Below are 20652 nucleotides of genomic sequence, written 5' to 3' on the forward strand. Positions count from 1 at the left end.
TCAGATGAGCATTCAAAAAGGGTTTCATAAAGAAGACAGTACCTAATCATTTACATCTATTTGCTCCATCAGGATTTTTCTTCACGTGGTATAGATATGCTATAAGTTATATATCTCATATATCTAGAGCCACTTAAGTGGGCTAGAGTTGAATCTTCCATGAACTGTGGATATAATGTGATTTTTCTTTGGTGTTGCTATGGATACTAGTAACGTATGGTTTTTCTGCCCAGCACCACAACATTCTCCTTTGTCTGGGAACAGCTCCCCCTTTTCCAAATTGCCAAACTTTATGGTACCCAAAGGAACTGCCACGCCACGATCCTCCTCCCCTAGTGACAGTGGATTAATCTGTGCTTGAAGCAAACCAGTCTTAGTCCTCCATTCTCCAGGCCAAACCATTAATTGGTCTAGGGGTAGCCAACAGATTCAACTGAGTTCAGTAAATCCCTTCCCAATGATTTTAGGACTTTGTTCCAAAGAGAGCATCAAAGTAGGGTTTTTTTTTTTGCTTTTCGTTTTTTTCCCAAGTGATTATAGTTATAAGATGTAGAATGAAGGAATTAATTTTTCCCATGTAGAGTAAGATTTAGGAAGCAAGAGAGCGAAGAAGACACACAGAGAAAAGCAGAGACGAGATGGAAGTCCAGACAGTATATTTCTACCTCCACTTACTCCTGAGGCCAAGCTGCACCTCTGTCATTCCAGTGGCTCTGCTGTCAACCCTCCTGAGATTCTATGAGCCAAAAAATTCCTTTTCTACTTTAGGCTTTGTTGTCCTTCAGTCTCTTAGACCTCAAATCACTCTAACTGTTTTAATATTAGAACAAATGATGGGATTAAATTTTAGTTACTCTCAAAATTGTTGGGAAGGATGAAATTTTGATTCCATTTGGAAGTTTACATTTTTGGTTGTTACAAAGATTTTGTAATACTGTATAGTGAACACAGGGATGAGGTAGAAAATTTGCTAGAAAGTTATAGAATTCCCCACTGCATTTTTTTAATGTAAAATCAACCTCGTCTTTCTTTTTTCTGTAATCCTCTTCACTCCTTGGTCTTCTTGGAAGAAATGCCAAAACACACTGACGAAGGATATTTGCATGGTACTTATGATCACACCATAACAAAAATTCACAAGAAACCTCAAATAATTTCTTCCCAGACCTTCTCCAGAGATGTTGCATTTAGTCCTAAAATTTACCCTAATGTCTTGCAAATATCTCAAGCTTTGCTAAGGTCAGGTAAACTTTTCTCTATCCAAAAAAATATCTTCATTAATTAAAAATGTTTCCTCATTGCCACATGTATTTTAACATTGTTAGGGTAAATTTCTAGGTCTCTTCAAGTCAGAAAAGCCTCAAACTTCTTGTAAATATCTAGGTCACTCTTACTAATGTTGCTTTGTAATGATACTTTCATATATATCTTTATGTCTATCTGAAATAAATATAATACTTTTAGATAGGTAATGATAAATATCGATATGGACTGACTTTAAAAATTATTGCCTAAAAAATAAACAGTGTTAACAGAACTCTAAGTAAAATAGAAATATTGGTCTCCAAATCAATCATCCCCCATAATCGAGTTGTTTTAGGATACTTCCTCAAAAATACTTAAAAGTGTGTTTTACTTAGTGTTTTCACAAGTAGTTAAATTACAAGGAGACCTTGATACTTACTCCTCCTTTTCTGTTTCTCTCTGTGCTTTAATTCCCTCATCATTTATTTTCTTTATTTGCAACAAGCAAGCATTCACATAGGAAGATAGGTAACCTGTTATCACTGGTCTAGTACTCAGCATATTTTTAATTTTCATAAAAAATTGAAGAATCATATTTGAATATTATGCTAAGTCATTTTAATAAACATCAAAATGAATAAATAATTCCTTTGGAAAAGAAAGTATCTTGGAGTGTCTAGAAGAGCTGAAGCAAGTATAAGTAAAATATTAAGTAGAATCATTCATCCATCCCTTTGTTTTAATAACTGTTTACTGAGTACCTACTAGCGCCAGAGAGTGTGCATGGGGATGAGGATATAATGATGTTGATTGATCATTTTTTTCCTACTTCTGTGATTCTCATATTTAGAGATGTACATAAAATAGTTGTGACTCTGCAATATACAGATCTATAAACACACAAATGTATAACGGGGGATTATCTTTATATATGAAAACTTCCTCAATATAATGTAGAAAGTATGCATTTATCATACAATCCAGCTTTTATTTACTTCACGATGCCAAAGTGAAGGGACCTGAAAAAGTAATCACAAATCTAGGTAACTGTATTCATCATCTCTTGAAAAATAGCCTCTTTTTTTTTTTTTTTTTGAGGAAGATTAGCCCTGAGCTAACATCTGCTGCCAATCCTCCTCTTTTTGCTGAGGAAGACTGGCCCTGAGCTAACATCTATGCCCATCTTCCTCCTCTTTATATGTGGGGCGCCTGCCACAGCATGGCTTGCCAAGTGGTGCCTAGGTCTGCACTTGGGATCCGAACTGGCGGGTGAACCCCAGGCTACCAAAGCAGAACGTGTGAACTTAACCAATGCACCACCAGGCCGGCCCCCCAAAATAGTCTTTTTTTAACAACATTTTAGATGATAAGAAAACATAGAAAATTATTTTTAATATAGCCATTTGTATTGAATTTTTTGGTTTAAAGAAGCCCATACTAGCATTTGTTGAGGTATATAAATTCTCATGGCTACTGTGTTTAAAGTTGACTAATTAATGGAATATAAGCATTTCATCCTTAAAAATACATGTGTGTCTTTATGCAGAAGGCTTCCAAAATACATATTGGCACCAGATATCTAAAAACAACTGCGAGGGGAGAGAATGATCTTTTTCTCATTACACAGCTACAGGGGCAGCCCAGCAGGGCCTCTGACGGCTACAGAGGTGTGTGCAAAGCCAGGAAGGCTCCTCAAGAGCGACAAAGTTTTCTCCTCTTCTTGGGAATTAGTGCAGCATCTGGGCCAGTCTCTCCATGCCAGCTCTGACGTGGCTTTCTCCGGGAAAAACATGTTCAGATGCCAGTGAGAGTTCCCCATGTGGAAGAGCTTTAGGAGAGAGACTTGCAGAAGGAACAACGGATGGGAATCTCTAGAACTCTGCAGGATTAAACCTCTCCTTCAACAGCAGCAAACAGCCCAGTCGGGGACTGAGTCTAATTTTAAAGTGAAGTTTTACATTAGGAGATTGTGATTATCAAGATTTAGAGACAACTAACCTTTAGACAGTTATGACTGCTATGTATCAGTACAGAATCCACGCCTTTAAAAAAAAATTCCCAAGTTAGATAATATGTATTGATCTTTCACATGACTGTGTAATCTAAAACTGCAAAATTGGTATATTACCAAAAAGACCCTTAGACTATTTTATTATATTCTAGAGGGATTTATGGAGCAAGGTGTATTTGCCCAGCAATTCAGTGCTCTTTCCATATGCTTTTTGTAGAGACATACAACACCTAAGGATGCTCTAGGACAGTGATTTTCAAAATGCGGTCGCCGGGCCAGCAGCATCAGTATTACTTGGGAAGTTGTTTGAATTGCAAATTCTTGGGGACCACTCTAGACCCAGACCTACGAATCAGCAATCTGTGTTTTAACAAGCCTTCAAGGGATTCTGGTGCACGCCCAGTTTAAGAAGCACTACTCTAGGAATTCAGTTCTCTGCCTCATCCGCCTAAACAAGGCATTCAGTAACAGGGTTTTGGGAAACAGCACAGAATTGCTCCCATGTCAGGCAGCCTTCGCAACTATCTCACTGAGTTCATAGCTTCCTTCTGCACTTACCAAATATCATCTGCATATCTCAATCATTGAACTTATCGCATCACATTGTAATCTTTCATTTACACGTCTGTGGGCTAAGAGAAGCATGGACCCGGTCTTACTCAGCTTTCTGTCAGCAGGGCCTAGTACAGCTTCTGGCACACACTAATGCTCAGTAACTGGAGATTAGGCGAGGTTCAGGGTCATTGGATACTCATTTTGGCTCAGCTACTTACGTTGTTTAATCTCAATATCTTCATCTGTAAAATGAGCCAGTATATGCTTTCTGGGGTATCCTCAAAGTTTCAGAATTCCTAATTTCCATTAATTAATTGCCCTAATCAATTTGCTTTTTTATTCACTGGCTAGGCCTAGTGAGTTTTATCTGTATTCTCTTCAATTAAAAACTCAACACAACACAGCTTTCTGATGGAGGAAACAAGTACACAGATTAAGAAAAAATATTTTGGAGGTGCCTGGAAACCACAGATGACATCGCAAGGAAAACAGTGCTTATTAAATATTTGTTGAATGAATGAAAGAGACACTCAAGAAGCTTGGGATATCAGTTATTTCTTGTGGGAACTCTTGCTGTGAGGGGGAGATAGCTGTCCCTAATCACAAACCAAGCTAATAAAACCACAGCATTCATTAGTCAGGAAGTGACAGGCTCTTCTCGGCATACACTGATTATAGTCTCAAAATGACCCCCCTGTCTAACCTGCCAAGAGCTACTTCTGTTTTTCTCTCCTCACAGCCTATCTCTAGCTCTACTTTATTTTTAAAAACTCAACGTGGGACATTAACTAAAACATTTAAAATGATAATTTGCATGACATGTCTGACTGGATGACAAAACTCTTCCAACATATAAAAATGTGACAGATATTACACATCAGAAGAAAGCAACATGCTTTACAATAGTACAACTCCCTCCTTGTTAATGATTTAGGTACTAACTGAATTATCTGATAAACTGATCTTGCACAATTGATTGACACTATACATCCACTCAACTCCTGCTGAGAAATACCTTACGATAAAACTTGTGAGCCTTCTGTTACCCATATAAGAAAGCGAGCTAATTTAAAAGTTTTCATGTAAGCTCCATATAAGAGTAATAATAAGAGGAACTGGAAGTTATTAAATCAAGAAGATAAAGGTACAAAAACTTTTTTTTTCCTTCTTAAAGATTGGCACCTGGGCTAACAACTGTTGCCAATTTTTTTTTTTTCTGCTTTATCTCCCCAACCCTCCCTGTACACAGTTGTATATCTTAGTTGCAGGTCCTTCAAGTTGTGGGATGTGGGATGTGGGACGCCGCCTCAACGTAGCCTGATGAGCGGTGCCATGTCCACGCCCAGGATCCGAACCCTGGGCCGCCGCAGCGGAGCTCGCAAACTTAACCACTCGGCCACGGAGCCGGCCCCAAAAAAACTTTCTTAATCTTTTCTTCACTTTCTTCTATGCTAATGACATGACACACAGAATTTGTGCTCAAAGAAGCCTAATCGATGGCCGGCCTGCTAACTTTGTCAATAATATTACCAATTTGGGGGACTTAAGCCTTGCACCATGGTGTTTCTGGCTCAAGCAAGGTTTTCAATTTAGATCTAGATCTTTACCTGGATTTCAGTTGCTCTGGAGACACCCTAGAAGGAGCCTTTAAAACTGGACAGAATTGCCATTTCTAGGTGGTTCTTTAAGCGGTCAGTGCCTGATCTCACCCTTTCCCAGCCTGGCTTATACTCTGCTATTATCCTAACACATTTCGTGAGGTATAAGCAAGACTGGCTACATAATTTGAGGAGCCCAGTGCAAAATGGTGACAGCAGAGCATTAAACCAAGGGAGAGGCGCTTCCAAGCACAGGGCCCCATGTGACTGTGCAGGTCGCATGCCCAAGACACTAGCCCTGGGTGTAAGATGGTGAGGGGAAACCCCTGAGAACCTCCCCGTCCACACTAACTAGCACAGCTTGTGCTTTTTGTGTTTTGTTCATGCTTCTCAGTAAAATCTCATTAGAAGAAAGGGTAGGGTGGTGAGTCCGAAATTTCTAGTCTGATTTCTTCATTTAACAGATGATACAACTAAGGTACAGTGAGGTTAATGATTCATACAGTTACACAAATAATTTCTGGAAGAGCTGGATGTAGAATTCATGTATCCTGACTCTTAACCCATTACCCTTTCCACTATATCATAATGACTCAATACGAGACAACGAGAGAGGGAAAACCCCATCTTTTTAGTTTTTCATCACGCCTAACTGATTTGATATGATTAGAATAGGTCCTGGATGCTGAAAAGATCACTATGACATTATGATAATTCTAAATAACAATATTCTAACACCATAAGATTAGTATGGGGTTAGCCAATGTAAATGCCAACTTCAATATAAATAAATATTAAATTTTAAACTTTTTTTCTCTTTCTTTTCATGTCCCTGCTCTTCTGAATTCCATGTATTTGTTTTATCTTTTTACTGGATGATCCACAACTAAGTCTGCTGGGACAAAGAGAACAGATCATAAAAGTTCTTCAAATTCTCCACTCAAAATGCTCATTTAAAATTTCCATTGATTATTTAAGGATGGTATTTTCCTACTTTGGATATTTCTTATTTTTAATTATCTTTCTAAAGGCACTCAATATGGGATAACTTATGAAGCATCTTGCAAAGGTGAATTTTTATTAACTGTTATGGTCAGAGTAAATAAAAATTGTCTCAAGCTGAATTTAGGACTAGAGACCAAGAAAAACTTTATTCCCGGTTCATGTTGCTTTCCCATTTCACATGTTACTTGTTCATCCCTCCACATGCTTAATGATATCCTCCTACATGCTCTTCACTTCTTCAGATTAAATGAAACTGTGTCACCCTTTGGTAGTATCCCACCTCCCACAGACCTTTCCAGCAAAGCCGTTCTTGCTTTCATCTGTCTTAATACACAGAGCAAAGAGGATTGGTTAACATTACCATTTCAAACTAGGGTTCCTATTTTATTAATTTGCTCACCATTCATTTGTTTATTCATTTATTCATTAATTCAACAAACAACCTGTTTATCAACCATCAAGGCTGTACAAACACTGTGCCTATTGAGAGGGAATATGGAGAAAAACAAACCTAACCTCTACGCTCAGAAAGCCTCCAATCTGTAAATGTAATTCTTTGAAGTCTAAGTCATCCATTTTCACCATCATGTTTTAGGACACTACCTACATAGCTCAAGTAAAATAACACTTGTTCCATGATTATGTTTACCCTAGGCTGCCATTACTATCATTCTTGGAAACTGTATTACTCAAAAGATAGTCCATGCAGAATCCTGGCTTCATAGTGCTTTGACTTTCTCTAGTCCAACAAAATGGATGGCTACACCTTGGTACTGGAATAAACCTGGGACAATTCCATCTCTATGAACCAGAACGTGGAACTTTCACTGCCTGGTTTCAACCTTCTGCCCTTCTCCATCATTCAGTTCCTCACTCCCCTGAAACAGTACTTCATCCTGATAATCAAGCCCTGACTAGTCCATTTTACCCATTCTGATTTTACTTGCCTCAGTTCACCTTGGAGCCTGAAATCACTTCCTCTCTGCTCTTTATTTTTGTACCATTCTGGTCTTGCCAAACTAAAATCCAGCCCAATTTCTCTGCTTCTAGAGTATCCCAAATGTCTATGGAAACTTAGAGAATTGTATAGACTTGGTTCAGTCTATGTTATCAAAATAGGATATTCTTTTATGATAATTGAATCTCCAGACACTGTCCACAGCAATTACTCTAAATTTCTGCTCTTCAAGATTCCAATCCTACTTCCCATTCCCTTATTGTCAACTGATCAGCTCTTTTCCTACCTACTTCAAAGAGTACAACCCATACGATGTGAATTCCCTTAACTACCTTAAATTCAATCAAAATCTCTCTACCATCATTCTTCCTTCTTTTTTTGATATTATTGCTAAAAATGATATGTCTCTACCCACAGCCAAGGCTACATCTAATGCCATTCCCTTACAAGCCTTCTGATAAGTTACTCCATCCTTCACCCAGTCTCCTTTTACATTTTCAGCCTTTCTCTCTTTTGCACGGAAGCAGGTTCAATAAGCCTTTGTCCTGAAGAAACCCTTCCCTGAAATTTACATTTTTCTAAGGCACCTCTCTATTTTCAAGTCTCCAACATTTGACCCTCCACTCTGTCAGAAACCCTCCGTAATGTCGAACACTTCTCACTTGAACCTACATAGATTGTTGTATTTCAAATATAACACCTTAATACATATATTATTATAATCATTAATACTAATACTAATACTAATGGCTAGTAACAATTGAACATTTATTATTTCAAACATTTTACACACATTTCTTATTCATCTACCATTGTGTTATTCACCCAGTTGAATGTAAGTCCTTAATGACAGTGACTCTTCGTTGTATCTTTCATAATGCCCAACAAAATGCCTTGCACTTAGTAGGGTTGCCCTAAGTGACTATGGATCTGAACAATTAATGAGGCTATAATTATTTATTTGTAAATTTTGGCTTCATGTCTTTATGATTCTTGTTTTTCCTACTGGAATCATAAAATTTTGCATTCCTTAAGGACAGGAACTATATCTTCTATTTCCCTAGAGTTTCGTTCTTAAGGGTCAGTTTAAATTTTGCACCCGAGAAATACTTTGACTGAAAAGAATGAATGTAGGTATCTTAGTGGTTGCTAACAAGTGACAAAGATTTCATTATTTGTATATTTGATTGTTATCCAGGACAAGAAGAAAAAAAAGAGATAATTTCTGATGCTGGTTAGTGATCAAGTAAAGGAAAAATCTTCAACAGCTTTCATCCTCCTTATCCACAAACCTTATATATACTACTAAATCCTCTTCTGCATTTAAAGAAGGATGCTAGATAAAGATGAAGTGAGATAGGAAACTAAGCTATTCCTTCTTAATCTTCTTCTTCTTTTTTTGTGTGAGGAAGATTGTCCCTGAGCTAACATCTGTGCCAATCTTCCTCTACTTTGTACATGGGATGTTGCCACAGTGTGGCTTGATGAGTGGTGCTAGGTCCGTGCCTGGGATCCGAGCCTGCGAACCAGAGCCGCTGGAGCAGATTGCGCAAACTTAACCAGTACACCACTGGGCCAGCCCCTTAATCTTCATATTTTAACCTCAAATGCATTATCAGAGGAGTGAAAAGAAATTTTTCCTCCAACTAGTCTGGGTAGTTTTCCAAGATATCAAAGGAATTTAATTGGCAAAGGCTCTCAAAATTGACTGGTTAGTCCTTCCATTATAAGTTTGTTAAATATTGCCTTTTTGTTTTCTAGAGAAGTTAATAAGGAATCAGTGTGAAGAGAAGAAATGCACTTATTTCTTAATGAATAAAAATGGTGTAAAACTTGTAGATGCAAACAGACTGGCAATATAACCAAAACTGGGTGAGCATCTCATATAATGTTAGACATTGTACTAGGTACTTTAAAATGATACCCTTTAAACCCTACAATGAGTCGTTGTACACAGGGAATCGTTATTTCCATTTTACTGATGTAGAAAAGCTTAGTATATACTCAAGTTCATGTAACTAGTAATTGGTAGAGACAAAATTCAAATGTAGTTTATCTGATTCTAGAATCTGGAGCATCCCCAAAGGACATTAGCCTTTCATATGTAAAAGCATTTATATATTATTCTTAAAATATTGGAAGCATGTTTAATGACTATGGTTAGAGTCAACATAGTTAGTGCTTGGGCAATAATTTTCTTGCGTTGTGTAAGATTAGGAACTGAGACCCAAATTGGCTTTGCCCAGTTTCTAGATTAAGGGGCTTTTCCTTTCCCAGCAAAGGAAGCAGAGATGCAGGTGGTTATTAATAGCCCTTTATAACTAGAGTAGTAGATTGTCTGAGTAAATATAACTTTCACACATTCAAAGAGGAAAACATCAGGGGCCTATTTGGGTCTTGATATGCACGTGGAAGCGCATTGATGCTAATGATCACCAAGCGCCTGAGATAGATCCTTGTTACTACTAGCACATAGGCAAACTCATGTTTATAATGCTCCTCAGTTTTTCCATTTCTCTAATCTTCTTAGAAAATAGTTTTTTCACACAGTCTTAAAAATTCTACATAATAATTTCATTCTGAATTTGAATCTGATTAATATCTGGAAGATATAAGGTTCTTTGTAAAAAGGCGTTCTTTGTCTTATGTGTTAAAGCATACAATTTTCTTTCATTTTTAAAACATTAAACCAATGTAGAAACATTAAATGCAATGTAGAAAGTTATTAATATAAATCAGGGTTTGCAATGCTTTATGTTGTTCTAAAGCAATTTGCTGTGCTGCTAATCTAACTTTGTTGTAAAAAGCAGTGACACTCTAGGCTGTTGTTCTTTGCCTTTAGCAGGTTGATTTCAGGGACTAAATCCTGGTTGCACTCTCTGAAGATACTGGACTTGCTCCCCTTCACAGGGAATGTTTTCCCCTATTGGGGCTTCCTTTCTCAGAGTCCATTTCTTCTCCACCAAATCTTCCTTCCTCCCTTCCTTTTTTCCTTTCTTCCTTCCTTCCCTCCCTCACTCATCCTGCCAGTCATAATGTACCATGTGTGTTCGCTGCTGCACTGGGTACTTTGAGGCAAACAGGGAATAGTCCTTTTTATTCTTAAAGCAAATATTTTTGGGCACGTACTAAGGCCAATATATACACTATTTATTGAATGACCTCAACAATCCTATGAGGTAGGTATCATGATAATCTACCCCCATTTTATAGCTGAGGAAATCTCTTGTCTTCATGAAGTTAACTGGATGAAATCGGTACAAATAATACAAAGAGGAACAATTCCACATGTTAAAATTAGTGGTGTATACCTGAGGGCTGTGGGAAATCAGAGAAGGATGAGATCGATGTGGCTTGGGGTGTTCAAGGATGACCATATTAAGGAAATGGGATGTGAGCTGGCCTGGAAGAACAGAAGGGTGGGAAGAATTTGGATGACCAGAAGACAGAGGGTGTGAAATTAGGGTCTCAAGGAATAGCATGAGCAGAGATTCAGAGCTCTGTACAAATGTGATTCTTTTTTGATATCACCAAGGGATGTGGTCTGACAAAAATGGAACATTGTTGGTATGAAATGGATGACATTTAATATAGGACTAAAGAATGTGGATTTTGTCCTATAGGTATTAAGGGGCAATTAAGAATTCTATGAAGGCAATTTAGACAATGAGAAAAGTGTTATAGGAAGAATGTGGACTAACCAAATAGAGGGGGACATAAAGGCTAGAGACAGTCAAACACAGTTGAGTCTTTTAGGAGAATAGAATAATGAGAGATGAAAATGTTATTGGTTATTTCAGGCTGGGTGTCAAAAAATATCTCAAGTTGGAAATATGAAAGGGAAGTTCAAGTGTTGTCTCTCATTCGCTCTCTCATTTCTTCAAAAACTCTTTCTGACCTAGACCATTCCAGGATCTGTGGTGATAAAGTGACTACAACCCCACACAATTCCTGCCCACAAGTAACTTACAATCTAGCAGGGAGAAACATACCTGCAAGTGACTAAGTATAATATGAGAGAGAATGAAATAAATTCTATAAGAAGACTCTCAAAGGAATGAGTGGTTAATCCTGAGTAGGAAACTGTAAGATGGTTTCCAGGTGGAGATGGGTTTTAAGAATGTGTATGATGGGGCTGGCCTGGTGGAGCAGTGGTTAAGTTTGTGCATTCTGCTTTGGTGGCCCGGGATTCGAAGGTTTAGATCGTGGGTGTGTACCTACACACTGTTCATCAAGCCATGCTGTGATGGCGTCTCACATACAAAATGGAGGAAGACTGCCACAGATGTTAGTTCAGCGACAATCTTCCTCAAGCAAAAAAAAAAAAAAAGAATGTGTATGATGCTGGTAGGCTAAGAAAGGATGAGTGGCTTTCTAGGTTGAAAGGAAACTATGAGCAAGGGCAAAGACCTATAAATGGTAAACAGTCTTTCAAAGCTGAGGCATATTCTGGGAAGTGGTATTAAAGGCAAGATGGGGTTAGATCATGGAGGGTGCCAATTCAAATGCTGACTCATTCTGAAAGCAATGGAAAACCATAGAAAGTTGAGTATGAAGTGGAGTGGGGGATAAGTTACAACTATCCATCTGCCCTAAGTGTTTAGGAAAACAACTTCAAACTAATTCTGTTAATGTGAGGAATGGATTAAAGAAATTAGAGATTGATAACAGGGAGCCCGGTTAACAAGGTATTGTAATAGCTCAAATGAAAGATGAGAATTTAAATTAGGATAGTGAAAAAAGGATGGGGATAAATGCAAGTGATATACAATATTTGTACCAGTAGAATTGATAGTACCTGATGACTAATTAGATAAAGTATGTAAGAGTCAAAGACAATACTATTGTTTCTAGCAGGATCAGCTCCTCAGAGTGGTGAAAAACTTTCTAAGGTGAAAGGATATGTCCAGGTGATTTAGATTTTATTCCCCAATCTGCCGCCAGTTAGCTATGCGGTATTTTTTTACTACAGTTTCCTCAACTATCATATTACAGTTAAGGAATTGTTCTGTAGTGTAACTTTGAATTTTAGCATTCTGCGATTCGATTCAACTAAACCTTCCCACTAAGCTTATAGCTTTAAACTCAGCAAAATATACTAGGAAGGAGATACCTTTAGATTCAAAAAGACTACTTTATCTATTTATATGAAGTTAGTTAAATTTTACTATTTAATAGATTTGTAGAACTGAGGAATAACTTCAAAGAGGTCTTTTCTTTACTTAGGAAGGAAATTTGTGTGTTGAGCATTCAGAAATATTAAGACATTTTCGTTGTCTTCCCTTGATAACTTATCCCAATGAATAACAACACTTTTTATCAGAAAATTTGCTTAACTTGTTTAAAATTTATCTATTCCTATGTCTGTTGGTTCTGCTTCAATTAGAAAAGAAAAATGGTATCTGATATTAAACGATTCCATATTCATTAATAAAAAACACATTTATTGAGAGCCTATTAATTTTAAGGCACTCTTATAGACAATGTGGTAGCCTAAGAAACAATCCATGCTCTCAGAGTTTGCTATCTAATTTGGAAAAGACAACATGTTAATTAACAACACATTACAGCATCTGGTAGCTAGCTGACTTGTTCTGTAAGAGTTCATCGGAGGAAGGCATCATTATAGGTTGAGATGGCTAGAGAAGAAGGTCAGCCAACACAGCTGGAACTTGATCAGGAGAACTTCAGTGAAAAGAAAGACGCGGTCGATTAATAAGTCATTTCAACCAGAAAAGATGTCTTATTTCAATTCTACACGTATTTAGCATCCAAAAAGATGCTAGGCATAAGAAGCAGTAAACTTACGGTTGGGAAGAGATATGTATTTATTGTCTAAAAGTGCAGAGTTATAACCTGAGGTTCACCAGTAAATTCCTAATTGCCAAGTCCAATGTATTTACTCAGCATTCTTTCAATGGTAGTTATTTGAGTCTTTTGAATTGACCATTCTCTCCTTTTTGAAACTTTCTTTCTTTGCCTTCTGGATATTTAATTTTTTCTCTCTCTCTTACAATCTTTTTTCTTTCAATGAATTCGATTTTTCCTACCTACCAGGATCCCTGGCCCTAGCTTTCTACTTGCTTCAATAAATACACTCTTAATTGTAAATCTCATAGTCTCATGATGTTAAATACTATCTGAATATATTTGCATGATTCTCAGATCTCTATCTCCAGCCTTGACTTCCTGGGTTTCAATTCCTCATTTCCAGTGGACATTCTCATACACACGTCTAACTTTTACATGAAAACACTTGTCTAAAGACCTGCTCAACGTCTCCTCCCCCAAATTGGATCTTTCTTCTGTCTATCTAGAAATAGCAAGTATTGACGTATTCTAAACATGCAAATATGTAATCTTGAAGCCATTTTGACTTCATCACCCAGAGAAACAATTGGTTGCTAAAAAGTCATGCTGCTAGTTTCACCACTGTCACCACCCTAGGACAAGTTTTTTATCACTTCATGCCTGAATAACTAAAATGACTTCCAGTTGGTCTCTCAAAGTCTGGTTTTTCCCCACAGAATCACGGTAGTATAACGTGACCCAAAATCTTTTGTTTGATGCTTTACATTCACCATCAGCTGGCTTCAACTCAAATGTCCAGCTTCATTTCCCAGCCTTCTAGGACCCTCTGATTCACTCAGTCTTTTAACTAATTATCCTCTGACTAAATATCACAATTTCCTCCCTTGGCCTACACACTCCTCCTCTGCTAGAAAGCCCTTCCTCACTCTTCTATGACTCCTGAAGATGTGCTTAGTTCAAATTTCACCTCCTTTATGAGACCTCTTCTGAATACTCACTTTAACATATAAAGTAGCTAGTAAATTGTCATTTTGTGGGATAAATTTACTTTTGTGACACTTTGCCTATAAAGTTAGTAAAAATTAGCATTTATTTATACTGGAAGTTGAAATTGATTTCTCTTTAAAAGGAACATGAAGGGGGCCAGCCCAATGGCACAGCGGTTAAGTGCACACGTTCCACTTCAGTGGCCCGGGGTTCGCTGGTTCAGATCCTGGGTGTGGACATGGCACCGCTTGGTAAGCCATGCTGTGGTAGGCGTCCCACATATAAAGTAGAGGAAGATGGGCACGGATGTTAGCTCAAGGCCAGTCTCCCTGAGCAAAAAGAGGAAGATTGGCACCAGATGTTAGCTCAGGGCTAATCTTTCTCAAAAAAAAAAAAAAATAATAAAATAAAATAAATAAAAATAAATAAAAAGAACATGAAGCCTGCTTTGCTCCCATGAGCTGGGACATTATAGAAAGTATCTGATTTCTGGTATCTCTTTATTATTATGTTTTTATTTGAAGTTATTTTGTCTTGTTTCTATTTTACATGGTAGCCCTGCAACATAAAATATTAAAAATAGAAATACTATGAACAAGCAACTAGTTCAATCTATTTATTTTTCAGGTGTAGAAAGTGAGTTCCAAAGAGGGTAGCTGACTTGCCCAAGGTCACAATGTGGTTATTCCCAGAGCTATGCCTAAAAATTAGGATTATTAGTTCCTAATTCTATACCTTTTCCATACCCCATGTTGTACACTTCCATTTTTGTACCTTAAATTGACATTACTCAAATGAAAGAAAAATAGTTTTTCATTCTTTCTCTTATTTTACACCCAAGCAAGTGAATTAGTGCCTTTTAAGTTATTAATAAGAACATTCTAAATAGAAACACAGCATGAGCAGTTTATTATGATATATATCAACATAAGGGAGATATGGATATCATCTTAATTATCTACATTTCTGAAACTTCATAAAACTAACTTCTTTTTCATTGGTGAGTTGAGTGGAAATAGTTATGTGATTTTTTTGTTTTTGTTTTGGAAGAAAACCTTATACCAGGCACTATGCTAATATTTATAATGGTAGTGTGAAAGACTGTTTGAAACACCAAAAATAATTCACTTTATGCAGGAAAAGAGAGATAAACATCATAAGCCAATGTAAATTTACACTGGTGATGTGAGAATGTGAGAGAAGACACTGTTCAGTCTTGGGGAAAGAACATGGAATGTCACAATTGCCCTGAAACGCAATCCTACAGCAGGAGCAGAGTGAAAAAACACTGCATACTACTTTCCCATGGTAATTTTTTAGCTCCATTAAAAAGAAGTGAAATTATCAGTTCTTCTCTATAAAACTTCCGTCTAGAAAACATTATTTAGAGGGGCTGGAGGGTACTGAGAATTAAAAGTGAAGAAAGAATAATGAGGAACACAGATGATCAATTTTTGTGAGGAATGTCATAGAAATTTGGTTTGTCTTTCTGAAAAAACATTTTACAATCTAAATTACACCACATCATTTGAATTCTCAATGACTAATTATCAACTGGTGGCTAGAAGAGGCATATTATATTCTAACTTTAAAATTATTTATGCAGTCATTTAAAATAAAAATTACTACCAGAAATTTACCTAACTCACGCTTTGAAAGGATTTATTTATCCAGTTCAGCTTCCTCAACTTTCCCAGGGAAATCAGCGGTTTAAGAATAAAGATATATTTGCTGAATAAAATATCAGAATATGGAGAGTTCTGATTTGAAACACAATGAGAGACTTGTAAAATCTGACTTAATTGTTAAGTCATGGAGATAGAAATGGATGGCCAGCATTTCTTTCCCTTACTCACTGAATCCACATGACACAGGACAAATCTGACCCTATCGTGGTACACACAACTTACCTGTACCATTGTCAACTGTGGTCTGGATCGTGGCTTCCGGCCCCATAGTGTCATAGTCTTCCTTCATTTCTTCTGTGGGGGAAAATTATCTTTAGCATTTAAAATCGTAGAAAGGCTTACTATACTAAGCATGCCAACCACAGGAACAAGGAAGATTCTTTTAAAGGAAACAGAGAAAAGGCTTGTTGTAAACCTCTAAACAATAGCTTTGTTCAGGCAATTGAATGAATCCAATAGTGCTAGCTGCACAAGAACTTATTTACTTTAAGCATTACTGCAAACTGTGAAAAACAGAGGTGCTTATTTAGGGCAAATGAAGGGCTTTTCTTCTGGTGGCAGTTCCAGTGACAAACAGGGGCAAAGATATTATTTTTTCAGTAAGAGTCAAAAGTAACTAAGTATTTGTCTTTCTGATGAAGCACACCAGCTGCTGGGCCTCTGGTCACTCTGGATGTTAGTAGCAAGTCACAATTTCTTATTTTATTTTCATGCTTGGCCCCCCTTGGAGTAGCTCTGATGGTGCTAAACTATGCAAGCATACTTTTTAAAAAAACTTAATTCTACATATCAAAACTTGAAATAACCAGTTTTTAAAACAAATATCCCAGAGGTATTGAAAACACCTGTTCCACTGTTTTCTATAAACTTCTAAAACATACCTTCTTTATTCCTTTCCCTACCACTCCATAAATATCTTTCTTCTTTATCATTTATGCCCCAGTGGATAATCATAGTCATTTTCTGAGGAAAAACTTATAGATATAACAACAGCTTAATGTTCTGATGAAGATGAAAACATGTAATTCTGAAGTTGAACGTTCATAAATGATCAAAGGTCATTTCCTAAAATTGTAATATTTTAAAACAGGGAGAGTTTAAAGAAAAAATAGGAGAACTCTTAAATTTTCTGTCCACCAACCTGTAGAGTAGGTGAGAGGACAGAAAAGGACAGCTGACAGTTAAAAATCCTCTAAGTGTGTAAATTAAGCATGAACTTTTAAAAATTGTATTTTTATAATAAAAATGCTAATGAGAACCAAGCATGGTCCAGGATAAATATCTCTCTGTGATAATCAAAGAGAAACTTTAGAAGTAGGACTCTGTGAATTCCCAAATTTATCCTGATTATTCTTTGCTTATAACATTCTAGTCATAATTACTTGATACAAGAACAAATACTATAGCAAATGCTATAAACTAAATACTAAATACTATATACTAAATATTATAGCAAAATTAAAAAATATATTTTACAAGTGGTATGCTGCAGCATATCTTTTTATGGTATCACAGCTGAAAAATCATAGGCCTCTTAAGGTAAAATACACAGATCTAAATAGATGCTAATTTAATGCCACTGCACATAATAGTCAGATAATTTGAATGATACTTATTTAAACCGCACAACCACTTTAAGTTCATTCTTGGCCCTGGACTTCTCTCTTATTTAAGAAATATTTTCACAGGGGCATTTTGCATAAAACATTTAGAAATTCAATATATAGCCATATTCTATTGTCAATTGTAATAACTGATCGGTTGAAAGGCTCCTCATCTGATATTTTTATCGGTCTCTGCAAGGAATTAAATTAAGGTATTTCTGAGAAGTTCAGCGCTAGATATCAATATAGCTTTTGCATCTTTCTTCCTCACTCATCTCATGTGATTTCTGGTGGCTGAGAGTCAGAAGAATCATCAGTTTTCCATCTGAGAGATCAGGTCACTGAGGGGAAAACAGTTAACAGCATTTTTTTTTTTTTTTGCATAATAGTGGTAATGTTCAAGATTTCTGCCGCACTTCCTTCCTCATTGTCATTTTCTTATGAAAAAGCAAAGAGAAGTTACAATAGGTGGTTGCTTCCCAAATTATTTAATGCTGGGCATACAAATGTGTAGTTTGCATTCTGTAGGATTAGTTTAGCTTTACTCTCTTTTACCAAAGATTGTGCAACTGAGATGGTGTCACTTTTACCTAGAATGTACTTTGCTTCAATTTACTGAACATCAACCTTTTTCTTTTTTGAATATCAGGTTCGATTTATTAAAAGGAAACACTAAGCCTTTTCAGGTATGTATCTGAAATACTATGTGTATGCCTCTTTCATTGTTTCGTGTGAATCCATCTTGAGAAGAACATAATATGTAGGTTAGGGATATCCCCTCTAAATTAATGGCATTCCTGGCTGTCTTTCTGCCTCACGCCTAGCCCTTAAACATTTTCCAAGACACCTCTGACTCAGCATACTGTGTCTAAAACCACACAGTATATTTGTTTTTAAAACACTTGTAAAAGTGCGTTTTCCAGTCACCCTTGGGATGAAGGTTTGTAAAAATAAAGAGCACTTTCTTCCTTAAGATGAAGAATCCTTGAATAAGCAGAAAGAGGCCAAGATGCAGGTGATTTATTTAAGTCTGTGTCAATGATAATGATGTCATGGTTTCCAGCACACTGTGTCCACCCCATTGTGGGACGAAAGAATGTCAAGGACAATTCCAAACACAAGACTTTGATTGTGCTGGAACCGGAAAGGCACAGTAAGAACTCCACTGAGCTCTTCAGTTCAAAACCTGCATCCTGCAGACAAACTACAGAAAGCATGGGAGAAAGAGCAAAGGAGAGGGGCTTATCTCAGAGTAAAGCTATGTGCTGAGGTATGATGGTAGACAGCCAGGCACCAGGGATAAAACACTACTAAATAAAACAGCACCAGAATTAGAATTATTGTCTATATTGTGTATTTTGAACAATAAATAAGAAAAATATTTTATCAGAAGAAAAATGTGTTATCTAAGAGTCAGGATAAACAATGAGTAGCTTTTTAAGACCAATTTCTTTTCATTAGACATCAAGGCACCACATCAGAGCACTTTTGGAACAATAAAAAAAAGGAACAATAAATCATTACTAATCATTAGAACTAGACAGGTAATAGCCGGGTAACTTTCTGGGTCCAAATAGCCAAATGAGATTAAGGATTTACATTTTATTTAATTATTGTGACTCCAGAATGCTAGTTTATTTACCATAAAGGTAAGAGCAAAGACCAGCCTGTTCATTTGTATCCCAGCACCATTAACTACAGGTGACAACAGGGTCTGGAACGCATTCATATGGATTACCGTATATTAAAACGTTTAGAATTATGATCCATCGCCAACAAAAAAGCTGCCATAATCACAGACTACTACAGTTTGGCACTGCTCTTTTGGCTGTTTTTCAATTATTGATCTTAGTTTTTTAAAATTAAACTTTTTTTTTAGAAGTTTAGAAACGTACATTTGTTATATCGTTATTAATTATTCCTTTAAGGGTGGAAATTCTAGTAATTGGTCCTTACCCTTGATTTCTAGATATTAAAATTTAAAGCATCAGAACATTCATTCTTATAGCCCTGCATATCTAGTTCATTAACAAATATGAATAGCTAACACCAGCTCATTTAAATAGTATGTCTTACATGAGTTCTCGCCACACTCTGTTTCTGTCACACTGCTCCCAAGAATCATTGGCTCTTATTATACATGTAAATGGCTATCATAAAAATAAAAATTTCATTTAAGATTGTTAATGACTTCTGCAGCAGTCAGACTTCCTTTAATGATCATCCTCTGCCCCTAATTAAACGTATTTATCTTTCAAGCATCTTTGGCTGAGTTCTCCCTCATAGTTGAAAATCTAAAACCTTAAGTCTTAATGGATATAACGATAAATGTTTATGTGTGGGATTGCTGAGATTCGAGAAACCTTCACCGAAAGCAAAATTGGAAACAGAAAGAGTACGAAACTTGGCACAGTATGTTAGGAAAACGAAAAACAAATACAGCACACTCAAACTGCCATCCGTCTTTTTTCCTTCTCTTTTTCACATTTCATCTTCTGTAGTGGTGGCAGCGCTTTTATTACCCTCCTTCCAGTATACCAAACAATTACTCTGCCTATGCTCAGTGTTTTACAGTCTGCGGCATCACAATAGCATATAGGTAGATTCCGGTGCTTATTATTCCTCTTTCCATCCACTTCACCTATTTATGAAAATGCTACTGTTATTTATATCGTAAGAGAAAAAACAAGGTAGGGTAAATCACGATGGCTTTCACTGGGTCCCGGGAATAGAGATTAAGGAGACACGAAGGCTTGAAATAGAAGGGTCATTTAAAAAAATTTTACAGGCCACCTTACCAAGGAAAGATGAGCAGAGGGAGCTTATGGGAATAAGACTAATTCTCTTTTATTTTGTCAATCATTTCATGCCTTAGTGATGTTCCATTCCTATGTCAATTTTTTGACCAAGACATTTCCATTTGCATAGTGGCATCTGAAGTTTTAGTTTGAACATGATTTACCCTATTTTTATTATAGTTGGCCTTGGACCATTTTTATGTCCTCAGAGAGTTCCACCAAACAGCAGGAATCATTATCAAGTACTTAGCTGTTAAATCATAAGAAAACTACCTGACCAGGTAAAAGTGTGAAATCACATTCACACTTAACAAAAGAGAATGATTAGATGGTTGAATTACAATAGGAGGTGTCAGACAGACACTGAAACTACATTAAACTGACAGTTATTT

The 20652-nt window shown here is 36.6% G+C and overlaps 1 protein-coding gene across 7 annotated transcripts in view; it reads right to left on the minus strand.

Annotated features, from left to right (window-relative positions):
- The window catches only part of ZEB2 (zinc finger E-box binding homeobox 2), a 132200-nt gene that overhangs the window by 23102 nt on the left and 88446 nt on the right, over nt 1–20652 (minus strand). For 5 of the 7 annotated variants that reach the window (XM_005601473.4, XM_023622551.2, XM_070240842.1 and 2 more), the window contains one exon: nt 16081–16152. The exons of the other annotated variants lie outside the window; for them this stretch is intronic. In XM_005601473.4, the coding sequence (XP_005601530.2) occupies nt 16081–16152 (72 nt within the window). The remainder of the gene's footprint in view (nt 1–16080; nt 16153–20652) is intronic. 7 annotated transcript variants of the gene reach the window in all.

Source organism: Equus caballus, chromosome 18 (assembly GCF_041296265.1).
Source record: "Equus caballus isolate H_3958 breed thoroughbred chromosome 18, TB-T2T, whole genome shotgun sequence".
NCBI classification, from domain to species: domain Eukaryota; kingdom Metazoa; phylum Chordata; class Mammalia; order Perissodactyla; family Equidae; genus Equus; species Equus caballus.